Below are 14,655 nucleotides of genomic sequence, written 5' to 3'. Positions count from 1 at the left end.
AAGTCATGTGAGATCAAACGACTACTCGACAACAAAAATAATTGTTGACCATTTTTTATTGTCGACGTTGTCGATAATGTCGACTAATCATTTCCGCCCTAAATGGGACAGCCAATATGGTGAATAAGCCCCGTCTACTAAATGTAAAAGCCAGTCTTGATTAGTAAAGTCATCGCATTACTGCAGCTGCTGTTAGAAGCTCCGGTTCCTATAGAAACAGCCAGGCAGCGTTTGCAAACTCGTGCTCATGACTGCATATGCACATTGGCTCATCTGACCTGAAAAATAACCTTTTTATCGCTATTTGAGCATAAGAAACAACAATTATGAGGCAGTTTTCATTCATTTTAAATTTGTTTGTAAGCTTGAAGAACAGTTTTGGAGAATTTGATGTTTTATCACTCAAAGAGATTGTTCTTTGAAAAGAACTGGATCCGGGAGCAATTTATACGTTTCATTTTGGTTCTGGTGCAAGATGTGACCAAGCGCTGTGAGCAGCCTTCTGCCGGTGTTCTGACAATTTGGCGTTTCCTGTAAAGGATGTCAAAACCAACTAACAGAAACGCCACCCTGCCTCTGTAGGGCCTTTCGCACCGCAGGAAACTTTTCATAGTACCAGAACTAATTGTGGAACTACCCACTTTTGGGCGTTTTCGCACCGCTGGAACTGGGTGCGATTTTAGTACCGGACTGCCTTTTTCGAGAACCGAATTAGCTCCTACTCTGGAGCAGGGTCTAATCAGCACAACTGTTACTACCCGTGACGTACGTAGACATTGATTGGCCAGACGCGTTTGAAAACGCCCTCACCCGACATGATTTAAAATGCCATGTAACATACTTTGCGTATACATCGACATTCCATGTCCATTATTGTGAAACCTGCGAAACACAAGAAAAACACAGCTCCGATCACAGCGTCCTCCATCCTCCTGTTGTTGCGTCCTCCTCACATTGTCTCTGAGCCCGGGTGTGAGGGCCCTTTCATCGCTGCTTGCTGCTTTAATAATATTTTGTAACTGAAACTGAACTTAATAGATAGCCAGTGCAGAAACTTTAAAATTGGGGTAATATGATCATATTTTCTTGACCTGGTAAGGACTCTAGCCGCTGCATTTTGGACTACCTGTAGCTTGTTTATTGAAGATGCAGAACAACCAGCTAGAAGTGCATTACAATAGTCCAGTCTAGAGGTCATGAATGCATGAACTAGCTTTTCTGCATCAGGAACAGGTAACATTTTGTAGCTTATCAATGTTTCTAAGATGGAAGAATGCTGTTGTGTCACATGGGAAATATGATTTTCAAAAGACAAGTTACTGTCTAATATAACACCCAGATTTTTGACAGTAGAGGAAGTAACAGTACATCCGTCTAGTTGCAAATTGTAATCTACGAGATTCTGTGTAATGTTTCTGGTCCAATAAGTAATATCTCTGTCTTATCCGAATTTAATTGGAGAAAGTTATTGGTCATCCAATCTTTTACATTTTTAACCACACTCTGTTAGCTTAGATAATTTAGAAGTTTCATCTGGTCTCGTTGAGATATATAGTTGAGTATCATCAACATAACAGTGGAAACTAATCCTGTATTTTCTAATAATATTACCAAGGTATTTAGTTAATATCAGTAATATGAAAATGCACGATACAAGGAAATGGTCATTAACATCATCACTTTGAGGTACGATATCTATATCAGTAAGATCGATTCCATGCAATATAATTAAATCTAGCGTATGATTAAAACGATGAGTGGGCCTGCTGACTTTTGCTTGACTCCAAAAGAGTGTATTAGGTCAGTAAACGCAAGTCCTGATGCATCATTTGTATTATCAACGTGAATGTTAAAATCTCTGACAATTAGCGCTTTATCAACAGTAGCAAATAGGATTTTTTTTTTTTGGGTTTTGTTTTGTTTTTCAAGTTACTGACGAAATAAACTGTTTTTGCTTTTATTTTAGAGTTTATTGAAGAAAGTGAGGAGAACGAAGAATTGAGTGACGTTGAGGAGAAAAATCATGTAAAAACTGCAGAAAAACCTTTGAGTGTCTCTCAAAGCAAACATAAAGACTTAAAGAAAACAGGAGCCAAGAAATCTTTCACCTGCACTCAGTGTGGAAAGTGTTTCACACGCAAATATAGTCTTGATGTTCACATGAGAGTTCATACTGGAGAGAAACCGTACACATGTGATCAATGTGGGAAGAGCTTCACACAATCGTTAAGCCTTAAGGTACACATGAACATCCACACTGGAGAGAAACCACACACGTGTAATCAGTGCGGGAAGAGTTTCACTCGAAAAGAAAGCCTTATGACACATATGAGAATTCATACTGGAGAGAAACCATTCACATGTAATGGATGTGGAAAGAGTTTTGCACACTTAGCAAACCTTAAGGTACACATGAACATCCACACTGAAGAGAAACCTTATGAGTGTTCACACTGTGACAAGAGATTCAGTAGGACAACACATCTGAAAACACACGAGAGGATCCACACTGGAGAGAAACCGTACACATGTAATCAATGTGGAAAGAGTTTGAAATGCAAATATAGTCTTGATGTTCACATGAGTGTTCATACTGGAGAGAAACCGTTCACTTGTTATCAGTGCGGAAAGAGTTTCTTACAATCATCAAGCCTTAATAAACACATGAACATCCACACTGGAGAGAAACCACACACATGTGATCAGTGCGGGAAGAGTTTCACGCGAAAAGAAAGCCTTATGACACATATAAGAGTTCATACAGGAGAGAAACCATTCACATGTAATCAATGTGGAAAGAGTTTTGCATACTTATCCAACCTTAAGGTACACATGAACGTCCACACTGGAAAGAAACCTTACAAGTGTTCACACTGTGACAAGAGATTCAGTCAGTCAACATCTCTGAAAACAAATGAGAGGATTCACACAGGAGAGAAACCGTACACATGTAATCAATGTGGAAAGAGTTTGAAATGCAAATACACCCAGGTGGAAAAGACGTAGTATTAAATGTATTAAAAGTATACTTGAATTTCAAGTAGTATGTTTATAATACATTTGTATTCCCAACATGTTTATTTGAAGTGCGTTAAAAATATACTGAATTGCATTTTAATATATTTCTAAAAATACAATAGAAATACTTTGGTAATAATTTTATGCTTAGCTACACTTTTAAGGAATATGCTAAACACAAGCATACATTTAATATATTCCTAAAAAGTATAGTAGAAATACTGTGTTAATAAATATATTCTTAGTTTCACTTTTAAGGAATATACTAAACTTAAGCATAGTTTTAGTGACATTTTAGTGTATTTTCAGAAAACACACTTATGTTACTCTTACTTAAAGTATATTTTATGCCTACTTTGTGTAAGAACATAACAAAATTATTACACATTAGTGGGATTTTACTGTACTTTATAACCATGTGTAGGCCTATGGGCAATATTTTTTACATTTACATTTTTGCATTTACAATGTACAAACGTTTGTCAACTATTATTAAGCATTGCAATACTTAAAATATGTTGTTTAATATGTTGTTCGGTTTTACTTAAAATGTTATACTTTGGTTGATTAGGCTGTTGTCCATTACATGATACATTAATTGTAACAAGCTACTACTGAAATTCCCACAAGGACTTCAACATCATATCTGAAATACTTTGAAAAAAAAAAAAAAAAACCTTGCGTAAGTTGCGTTTACTTGTTTAAAAACACACTGACTAAACCTGATTTGTTCCAGAGCCACTGAACAGCTCTGATTGGTTCGTATGATAATGAGCTCGCACCGGATCTTGAATGTGCAAATGTCCCTTGAATGTGAATATAAGTCTTAATTTAAACAGTTATATTATATAGAGCGATCGTGTGTGTTTAGAGCACTTCGAGGAAACCACGCAATTCATATGGATTGCCTTGACAGTTTTTTTTTTTTTTTTTTTTTTTTTTTTGCAATTAACTTTTTAAAATGTGAACATCTTTGGTGAATCGTATTTCATCGGAGGGACATAAATCTCTCAGATTTCATTAAAATATCTCTGCTTTTATTTCGAAGTTGAATGAAAGTCTTACATGGTTTGGAGCATCTCAAGGGTGAGTGATGACAGAATTCAAATTGTTTTGGGGGAACTATGAAATTAATTAGAAAATATAGTGGTATGCTCTTATTTTTACCAGCTTCTGCAAGCGTGTAACGTTATGGCATCTGGCTTTTGGAACCTCACTGTGACTTCAGGTAAGATTTGTATTTAATTAACATTATTCGTCTGCGCCAGTCATGTTTTTGACATTGGCAGAAAAAAAAAAAAAAGTCATAACATATATAACATTAGCATTTTTTTATTTGCAAAATGAAGTTGTGTATTTATTTATTTTTTCCTGAACAATTTGGCTTCATTGTAATAAGGTTAATGATCTTTGAAAAAACATGTTTATGAACATACAATTACTTTGTCTTGAGCTGATTAGCCAACTGTGGTAGTGTTCGTTGATTGGTGTTTATATTTGTTCAAGCTTGACAACCTTATTGCCTTTATTTTCTAATATATATTTCTCACTACAGATAAGAAAAAAGAACAAACCGTAAGAAGGGTTGCTTATAAGAGAGCATACAGTACACAAGTTTTTTGACTATAATACTGACCAGGTACATTGTTCTCAGCGTTCTGTCATTTCTTAAAAAGAAAACAAATAATCAATCCTTATTTGCTTTTGTGTGTGTGTGTGTGTGTGTGTGTGTGTGTGTGTGTGTGTGTGTGTGAGAAATATTAACATTTGTTGTTTTTCTGATCAGCTGCTATAGAAAACGAACTGAATTCTGAATGCAGAGACAAACAAAGGAATAGTAAGTATATTTTAATGTTGTATCAACTTTTTTTATAGAGAGTTTTGAATCAGGCCTGATGGAGGGTGATTCGGTCAATCTTGGAAGAAAAACGTTTGCAATGTGTCCTTTCCAGCTGGCTACTTTGTGCTTCCTTTCAGTCATTCATATAAAAATCTGTTATTTAATATATATATATTTTTTTGGACAACTAGGACAACGACAGACAAGAGGATAAGAATGGACACTCATATGTCAAGCTTGATGAAGATATTGTCAAAGGGTAAACTGAGATGTCAACAAAATTCTAATGAATATCAGTGCAAATTGTAATATATTCAATCATGGATGCAAAACTGTTTTTGGCTAATTTTATATCAATTTTTTTCCCTTTCACAGATCCTGTGATAAAGCAGTCTTCATATACTACAGTGTCTGAACTGCAAGCCATTAGTTGCAGAAAATGCCAGTCATACTCAAAGAAGTGACCTCGTCCCACCGGCTCCCCCTCGGTCAGTCGTCACTCTACTTCTGCCACAGACTTGAAGGCCGTCTGCTGCGCTCCAACCCTCCACCTCTTTGGCTGCAGTGGGTTTTTCCTGTTGGGCACACAGCGGTCCTCGGTCACACCGGCATTACTCCAGTCCTCGGGTACTCTGGCTCCAGCAACAATGCTCGTCGCTGCAGCTGTTCCCAGGTCTCCGGAACCTGCGACAACACTTGGCTCCATCAGCCCTCCGTCTGTGCCTTCGGATCCACCAGCTCTGTCTCCATCGGTTGGTCCCCGAAAAAATAAAGTTAATTTCATGATTCTCTATGAAGAAACACAGAAACTAAATAAAGTTAATTTTTATTCTAGAGTTCAGTAAATGTTTTCTCTTTTAATGAGTTTCTAAAACTTCAAGTAATACAGGCATCTTAGAAGTACTGTAAAACTCAATAAGTGCACACCAATAGTTTACCTGGACATACTGGTACCGCAGCTCCTTCAATCTTTCACCATTCCTCTCAAATGGCACCTTGTAGAGTTGTTTCATTGTCATTTTATGTATTTTCAAAACTCTGCCTATGGTGGAATGTATATTTGCAAAGACATTATTAGGGCCCGAGCACCGATGGTGTGAGGACCCTATTGGAATTGCTGTGTTTATTATTATTATTATTATTATTAGGGCTCAAGCCCGAAGGGGCGAAGAGCCCTATTGTTTTCCTAAGGATTATTCTTATTAGGGCCCGAGCCAATGGGCGCAGGGCCCTCTTGTTTTTCTAAGGATTATTAGGGCCCGAGTACCGATGGTGTGAGGACCCTCTTGTACCGATGCTCGAAAAGTCCTGAAACTTTGCACACGCGTCAGACCTGGTGAAAATTTACAGATGATATAGGTTTCAGAAGAGGGTGTGGCAAAATGGCTCGACAGCGCCACCTATCCTAAAAAAATCAACAGCCCTCAAGCTGTGTTTCACGTACATGCATGAAAATTGGCACACATATGTAAAGCATCATTACCTACAAAAAAGACTCTTGGAGCAATATCCGAAACTCAACAGTAAGTCGGTTATTTTTAATTTTATGAGCAAATTTTGCATAATTTTTGTCATTTGCATGCCTTGTATTTTAACAAACTCCTCCTAGAGATTTATTCAGATCAACACCAAATTTGGTATGCCTAATCTAAAGGCCTTTGCAATGTTAAATTGCGAAGATCTTGAGTTTTCGTTGAAGGTCGTGTCCGTGGCGGCCTGACGAATTTCGATGTTTCGCCATGAAAAATGAAGTTGCTATAACTCAGACATACAATGTTCAATCTGCCACAAACTTCACATGTTTGATAAGACTCCTGACCTGAACAGATTGATATGCCCATATTCAGTTATAGTCATAGCGCCACCTACTGGCAACAGGAAGTGACATATTTTACGCTGTAACAAACTACTCCGAGAAATTTTATGACATCAATTGTTTTTTTTTTCTGTCAGTCTAATCTAAAGGCCTGGGCGATGTTAAATTGTGAAGATCTTGAGTTTTCGTTAAAGGGCGTGTCCATAATGCAGTGACAAAGTTCAATGCCTCATCATGGGAATAAAAGTGTAACTCAGGCATAAAATATCCGATCTTGCCCAAACTTCACATGTTTGATAAGCCTCGATATATGCCTCGATAGCGCCACCTATACAATTTAAACGGAGTGCGCCTCAAGCTACGTTTCACGTACATGTACAAAAATCCCAACAGGAAGTCGGTTATTTTGAATAAATGACTGACATATTTCTCTTATATTTACCACATTAAACGCATATATCTCACCGTTCGCTGCTTTACTAAAGCCACCCGCTGGCGGTGAGCCCGAGTGTGAGGGCCCGTTCATTGCTGCCACCAGCACAAGGATGTTGTGCGGTTCTACATAATGTTCAAATAGACTTGCATTTACCTTTACAATATTGTTGTTTATAAAAATGCTTTACATACTGTAAAACAAAAAAATAAATGCATATTTATCTGTTTTCTCTACGAAAGGTTTGCACAATTGATGACACTGCGGACCTGTTTAAATTAGGCTGTACCCTTCGACCAGCCTCTCCATTGTAAAACCACGATTTATGACATGATCCACAAGTGTGGCTCTGATTTCATCAGAGACTCTGACTCTTCTATTTCCACCTCTTCCTCTATTAAGTCTTCCTCTAACACCACCACCACGTATTCTTACACATCTACCAATTGCTCTTCCACGAGCATGTTGCTGCAGTTCAGGGTTGTGGAAGTCCTCCGTTCTCAAAAAATATTAGTGATTGTGCTGTGGGCAATCTACATATATATGCTCCTAAACTTGATAGGTTAAATGGTTGAATGGTTTATTCAAATTTACATTTACATTTATGCATTAAGCAGGCGATTTTATCCAAAGTGACTTACAGTGCATTCAGGCTATTCTTTTTTTTTTTTTTTTTTACCAGTGTGTAAATTTTTTTATTGCAATTAGAGGTCATTTGCCAATTTAGCAGACATTACAAACATTATCAATGTCAGATATTTATTGAAATATGTATATTCCATAAATATCTGACATTGACATTGTTTGTGTATACCAATTTTTCATAATTGAATGGATCGTTTTGAATGTGATGGCTTACAAGAAAATTTATGTTGTGAAGAGTTTGACAATTGAAGTCAGAATCGACTCGTCAGTTTTGACCAACAAGTCATATGCAATTAGTTGTTGTGCAAACTGCAGACAATTGTACTTACTGTTTGCACACGTGCCAAAGCATTTGCAATTTTCTCAAATCAATAAGAAATTCCAATCTGATGTGAACAAGAAGCTAATTGTTCAGAGATCGAAAAAAAAAAAAATCACTCGACAAATGAGCCAAAGCAATTGAGAAAAACTGTAATAGTTCTCCTTATAGAAACGTGATTTGTGTCTATAATGGTTTAAAAATTATATTTTGAAGATCAATGTACCTCATTCATAAAAGTTTAGGGAGGTAAAATTTATTAACTTGCTAGGGGTGCACGATAAATATCGGCCGATAATTATCGTGCACCCCTAAAAATTGCAATCAAAAGGAACTAAATTTTGAATAGAAATTGTCTGTTAGACCAGGGTTTACTTTTAAGTATCACAACACTTCTTTTTTTTTTTTTTTTGTTGGTTTTTCAAGCAACTTACAAACAAACTAACTTTTTCTGCTTTTAATTTAGAGTTTATTGAAGAAAGTAAGGAGAACGAAGAATTGAGTGAAGATGAGGAGAAACATCATGTCAAAACTGGAGAAAAAACTTTGAGTTGCTCTCAAACCAAACAGAATGATTTAAAGAAAAGAGCCAAGAAATCTTTCACCTGCACTCAGTGTGGAAAGAGCTTCACACTCAAAACAAGTCTTGAGCGTCACATGAGGGTTCACACTGGAGAGAAACCGTTCACATGTGATCAGTGCAGGAAGAGTTTCACACAATCAGCAAGCCTTAAGTATCACATGAACATCCACACTGGAGAGAAACCTTATAAGTGCTCACATTGTGACAAGAAATTCAGTCGGTCAGGAGACCTAAAAACACATGAGAGGATCCACACTGGAGAGAAACCATTCACATGTGATCAGTGCGGTAAGAGTTTCACACGATCATTAAGCCTTAAGAAACACATGAATATCCACACTGGAGAGAAACCTTACAAGTGTTCACACTGTGACAAGAGATTCAGTCATTCAACACATCTGAAAACACATGAGAGGATCCACACTGGAGAGAAACCGTACACTTGTGATCAGTGCGGGATGAGTTTTGCACGGAAAGGAATCCTTATGACACATATGAAATTTCATACAGGAGAGAAACTGTACACATGTAAACAATGTGGGAAGAGTTTCACATACAAAATAGGTCTTGATGTTCACATGAGAGTTCATACCGGAGAGAAACCATTTACATGTGATCAATGCAGGAAGAATTTCACACAATCATCACGCCTTAAGAGACACATGAACATCCACACTGGAGAGAAACTGTACTCATGTGATCAGTGCGGCAAAACATTTTTGAGGGCTTCAGACCTGAAGAAGCACCTGAGAGTTCATACGAAGGAGAAGCCACATTCATGTTATTTGTGTGGAAAGAGTTTTTCACGCTTTTCAACTTTGAAAGAACATCAGAAAATACATACTGGTGTGAGAGAGCACATGTGCTTTGAGTGTGAGAAGACTTTTACTACAGCAAACTGTTTAAAACTGCACGAGAGGATTCACACTGGAGAAAAACCTTACAAGTGTTCACACTGTGATAAGAGATTCAGTGTGTCATCAAGTCTGAAAACACATGAGAGGATCCACACTGGAGAGAAACCGTATCACTGCACTGAATGTGGGAAGCGTTTCAAACATTTATCTTCTCTACACAGACATACAAAAAACTATCACAGTAAGTATTCAAGATTCAGCTGAGATTCTGATCAAATCCATGTTATTGTACTGTATGTGTGACTGTGAGGGACTGATAGATGATATGAGAGCTGACATTATCAAGTAGGTCACCGACTTTGCAACAAACAAAAACACGTCTTGTTCATAGTCCAAAAGCCCATTAAATTGCAGTTAGAATGCCCTTAGCAATGAAAAAATAATAATAATATTATTATTATTTTTATTTTTTTACAATGCATAGGAACACAGTGTTTCGTTCCTTGAATTAATCAGTTTTTGAATGAATCGAGTGAGCCAGTGATTCAATGGTCCATTCCATCAGCTGTTTTGAACAAATCATTTAAATTTTGTAATTATTGTTTTGTGAGTACAGCCTAAGTGACAACAAAGCTGCATGTCCTATTCATCATGTTCATGTTTTTGTCTGCTTGACAGGACCGTACAAATTTGTGTATCTTGTATTAGAGCAGTTAAGATTTGGTGCTTTGAGTACAGTACAGTTCTCTCATACGGACCACTGGATACTCAACATAGCACCTCATGGCAAAGAACTCTCTGAAGATTTAAGAACTAGAATTGTTGCTCTCCACAAAGATGGCCTAGACCAGTGCTTCCCAAACCTGTGCTGGAGGCATCCCTGCCCTGCACCTTTTGTATGTCTCCCTTATCTAATCTGTCTGATTAGGGAGACATACACAATGTGCAGGGCAGGGGTGCCTCCACGACAGGTTTGGGAACCACTGGCCTAGACTATAAGAAGATCGGTAACACCCTGAAACTGAGTTACAGTACAGTGGGCATACAGAGGTTTTCCAAGATGGGTTCCACTTGGAACAGGCCTCGCAAGGGTCGATCAAAGAAGTCGAGTCCTCATGCTGTGCATCAGGTGCAGAAGCTGGCTTAAATAAACAGACACATGAGTGCTGCCGCCATTGCTTTAGAGGTTGCAGAAGTGTACGGTCAGCTGGTCAGTGCTCAGACCATAGGCCACACACTGCAACAAGTCAGTTTGCATGGCCGTCATCCCAGAAGAAAGCCTCTTCTAAAGCTGGCTCACAAGAAAGCCCGCAAACAGTTTGCAGAAGACAACCTGTCCAAGAACTAGAATTACTGGAACCATGTCCTGTGGTCTGATGAGACTAATGGCCCTTTTTCACTGCATGGTATGGCACGGCTCAGTACGATTCACTTTTGGGGGGGTTTCCACTGGGTACAATACCTGGTACTTGGTACTTTTTTAGTACTACCTCGGTTGAGGTTCCAAGTTAACTGTACCGTTACCAAAACGTGACGTGTAAACTCTGCTGATCACAGATTGGCCGGAGAGAATCATTGCTACCTGCGTCACTGAACTTGTGACACGAACACAAAAGAACCGCTAGATTTAAGTCAGCACAGCCAGCCAATGAGCGAACGCAACTGTTTTGAACGAGCATACCTTTTTCTAACAACCAAAAAGTTTTGTTGTCTGTTGCCGAAGTACAGATGTTCCTCTCGTTGATAGCAAAGGAGCGGATCCAGCGAGAGCTTGATGGGGGGACGCAGAATGAAAAAGCGCCATAAGATATGATGAGGAGTACCAAGAAAATTGTGTCTTGCCTACAGTCAAGCATGGTGGTGGTAGCATCATGGTCTGGGGCTGGGGAGATGCGCTTCATTGAGGGAATCATGGATTCCAACATGTACTGTGACATTCTGAAGCAGAACATGAAGCCTTCCCTTCAGGAACCGGTCAGAATGGCAGTTTTCCAACATGATAACGAACCTAAACACCGCCAAGATGACAACTGCCTTGCTGAGGAAGCTGAAGGTGATGTTGTGGCCAAGTATGTCTCCAGACCTGAACCCTATTGAGCGGAAGGTGGAGAAGCACCATGTGTTTAACATCCAGCAGCTCTGTAAATGTTCGCAAAGACCTGCCCTCCTTAGTTACTGTTGCTAACTCCGACAAACAAAGCTGCCCTCACACTACACATCAAGTTCTCACGCAGTGGAAAAACACATCACAGAGTGAAGAGGAAACTGACAACGTGCCGACAGACAAGACAGAGCAGGTTACTTCTGGTATGAAACAAGGTCTCAGGACTCAGTTTTTAAATTTTGACATACCATTTTGTGGCTCTTTACTGTGTAGTGATAGATCACTGTAGCGCCTCAGTTCAGTTCCCAATTAAGGCAAAGTTCACAGGATTTTGTCCACAGGATGATAAGAGCACACATTATTTTAACATATTTTATTATTTCACATTATTATTTTAACTTAAGCTCTGCAAGCCATGCATACAGAGCTGGACATGAACAGATTTTCTGGTACGCAAAAGTACTTTAAATGAATTCCTTTAGCGTATTGCTATTCCTGTGGCAGCCAACAACAGCACAGCTTAACCCTCCACACACGTTTTTATATTTAGTTATATTGAAAAAGTTTCAATTCAGTCTATATTTTTTTACCGTTTTAACATGGAGACCAGCTGTAGCTGTTGGACAAGATGGCGGATAGCAGTGGGGGCACATAATATATCCACATTCTGATTGGTCAGATCACCTGCCAATCATGCTCCCTGCGAATGGTCAAGTGTGTAGTTGATCAAACATACAAACATATTTAATAGTTCTCCCTATAGAAACATGGGGTTTGTCTATAATATTTTTAAAATAATAATTTGAATATTTTTTAACACAGTTGTCTACTTTCCACTGCTGGGCTCAAGACTGCAACTTTGCATTTTGCAAAAAAAAAAAAAAAACATTTTCTGCCAGTGTGACCACCACTTTACCCAACTCATAAGAGCGGCCATTTCTGTTGCATATGAGAAACATTAAACAGCAAATAAAACAAAAGTGTAACAGAACCGCGCTACTCATTTGTGCTACGCAGCACGGACCGTTTAGCAGCTCGGACTAGTACTGGTCCAAGCTCAGAACAGGTTTACTCAGGAACCAATGTTGATCTCACGATACTGTTATTACACAGCGCTGTGAGATCCAGTGAGAAGAGTTTGAACTCACCACAGAATGAATAAGAATGCTGCGAGATCTATTGAGAAGCATTCAAAACAGCGCTGACGCAGAAACCCACAAGCAGTAACGCTAACTATAACCATGGTGTTGTGGAAGAAATTGTCCAGTGTGATTACATCATTAATTTCACGGTTTGTACAACCTTTGGAGAGAATTTTTTTTTGTCACTTTTTAACAACTTTTTAAGTATTTCACATTATATTTTAATATACATTGTGTTTTGTCCCATTAAAAATTAAATTTTAGTTTTGTGGTAAACAAGCACTTGTGCAAAATAAATTAAAAATACATAAAATTACCACCATAACCAGTAGATGGCAGCGGAGGAGCACTTATTTGCTTAAGTCATTCATTTCTATGTTTTGCTTTATATATTGAAATTCTTAAATTGTATACTAATAATGGTACATTTAGTAAGAGTATAATATAGAAATTTTTCTATATGAAAATTATATAATCGGGACATTACCTAGGATTGTCAGAAGGGGAATAATCGGCCCCAAATCAGCCCGATTATCTTGTGGTGTGTACCCAGCTTTAGACTGGAGCCCTGCACTGTTACATCAGGGTTCACTTTTTTCACATTTCTCAACTTTTTACAAGATACTGAAAATGAACCTTTTTTTACTTTTATTTCAGAGTTCATTGAAGAAAACGAGGAGAATGAAGAATCAAGTGAAGTTGAGGAGAAAAATCATGTCAAAACTGGAGAAAAACTTTAGAGTTGCTCTCAAACCAAACAGAATGATTTAAAGAAAAGAAGATCCAAGAAATCTTTCACCTGCACTCACTGTGGAAAGAGTTTGACAAGCAAAACAAGTCTTGAGCATCATATGAGAGTTCATACTGGACAGAAACTGTTCACTTGTGATCAGTGCGGGAAGAGTTTCACACAATCAGCACACCTTTAAGGGATAGTTCACCCAAAAATGAAACCTTAATGTTTATCTGCTTACCCCCAGGGCATCCAAGATGTAGGTGACTTTATTTCTTCAGTAGAACACAAATTATAATTTTTTACTTCAGCCGTTGCAGTCTCTCGGTCTATAATGCATGGCAATGGTAGCAAAATCTATGAGATTAAAAAAAAACATGCACAGACAAATCCAAATTAAACCCTGCGGCTTGTGACGATACATTGATGTGTAAAGACACAAAAAGATCAAAGAAACTGAACAGTATTTATATTGTTTTTTACCCTCTGATTCACGCAATGTCCAAACTGTTAGAACTCTTGTGAATACGCTTCACAGCAGCAGGCACCTGAGGTAACTTCTTCCTCTTCTTGCTTTATGGCAGATCACAGACTTATAAGTGCATTACCGCCACCTATCTCTCAAGTGGACCATTGACACTCCTAATTGAGATTGTAGATAGAGTGTCAATGACTGAGAGACTGCAACGGTTGAATTTAAAAATCATGATTTGTGTTCTTCTGAAAAAACAAAGTCACCTACATCTTGGATGCCCTGGGGGTAAGCAGATAAACATCAAATTTTCATTTTTGGGTGAACTATCCCTTTAAGAAACACATGAACATCCTGGAGACAACACTGGAGAGAAACTGTACACGTGATCAATGTGGCAAAATGTTTTTGTGGGCTTCAGTTCTGAAGAAACACCTGAAAGTTCAAACACAAGAGAAGTCACATTCATGTAATTTGTGTGGCAACAGTTTTTTTGTCTACAAAATTTGAAAGTAGGTCAGAAAATATATACTGCTGTGAGAGAGTACATGTGCTTTGAGTATGAATAGACTTTTACTTCAGCGACCTGCTTACAACTGCACCAGAGGGTCCACACTGGAGAGAAACATTACAAGTGTCCCAATGTGACAAGAAATTCAGTGTGTCATCAAATCTGAAAAGACATGAGAATCC

General features: G+C 38.2%; 1 protein-coding gene across 2 annotated transcripts; it reads left to right on the top strand.

The window, feature by feature from the left end:
- Nucleotides 1–3,975: 3,975 nt before the first annotated feature.
- On the top strand, nt 3,976–13,720 carry LOC109048231 (gastrula zinc finger protein XlCGF57.1-like). 2 transcript variants are annotated; one of them, XM_042719382.1, is made up of 7 exons: nt 3,976–4,246; nt 4,574–4,657; nt 4,805–4,855; nt 5,050–5,117; nt 5,234–5,610; nt 8,538–9,752; nt 13,415–13,720. In XM_042719382.1, exons 5-7 carry the CDS (start codon nt 5,298–5,300, stop codon nt 13,495–13,497), a joined length of 1,611 nt encoding a protein of 536 aa, XP_042575316.1. In that variant the 5' UTR covers nt 3,976–4,246; nt 4,574–4,657; nt 4,805–4,855; nt 5,050–5,117; nt 5,234–5,297; the 3' UTR covers nt 13,498–13,720. The 2 variants fall into 2 exon arrangements, with proteins under 2 accessions (XP_042575316.1, XP_042575317.1); XM_042719383.1 differs by lacking the exons at nt 3,976–4,246; nt 4,574–4,657; nt 4,805–4,855; nt 5,050–5,117 and having other exon boundaries at nt 5,129–5,610.
- The last annotated feature ends 935 nt before the right edge of the window (nt 13,721–14,655 follow it).

Source organism: Cyprinus carpio, chromosome B3 (assembly GCF_018340385.1).
Source record: "Cyprinus carpio isolate SPL01 chromosome B3, ASM1834038v1, whole genome shotgun sequence".
In the NCBI taxonomy this organism is placed as follows: Eukaryota; Metazoa; Chordata; class Actinopteri; order Cypriniformes; family Cyprinidae; genus Cyprinus; species Cyprinus carpio.
Note: the sequence above shows the minus strand (reverse complement) of the source record. Positions and strands in the feature narration are given on the sequence as shown.

Excerpts from the sequence above, each read along its gene's own strand:
- LOC109048231 (XM_042719382.1), top strand. The coding sequence starts at position 5,298 with ATGCCAGTCATACTCAAAGAAGTGACCTCGTCCCACCGGCTCCCCCTC. Across the intron at positions 5,611-8,537 it reads CACCAGCTCTGTCTCCATCG|AGTTTATTGAAGAAAGTAAG; the intron begins GTTGGTCCCCGA and ends CTTTTAATTTAG. Across the intron at positions 9,753-13,414 it reads ACATACAAAAAACTATCACA|AGTTCATTGAAGAAAACGAG; the intron begins GTAAGTATTCAA and ends CTTTTATTTCAG.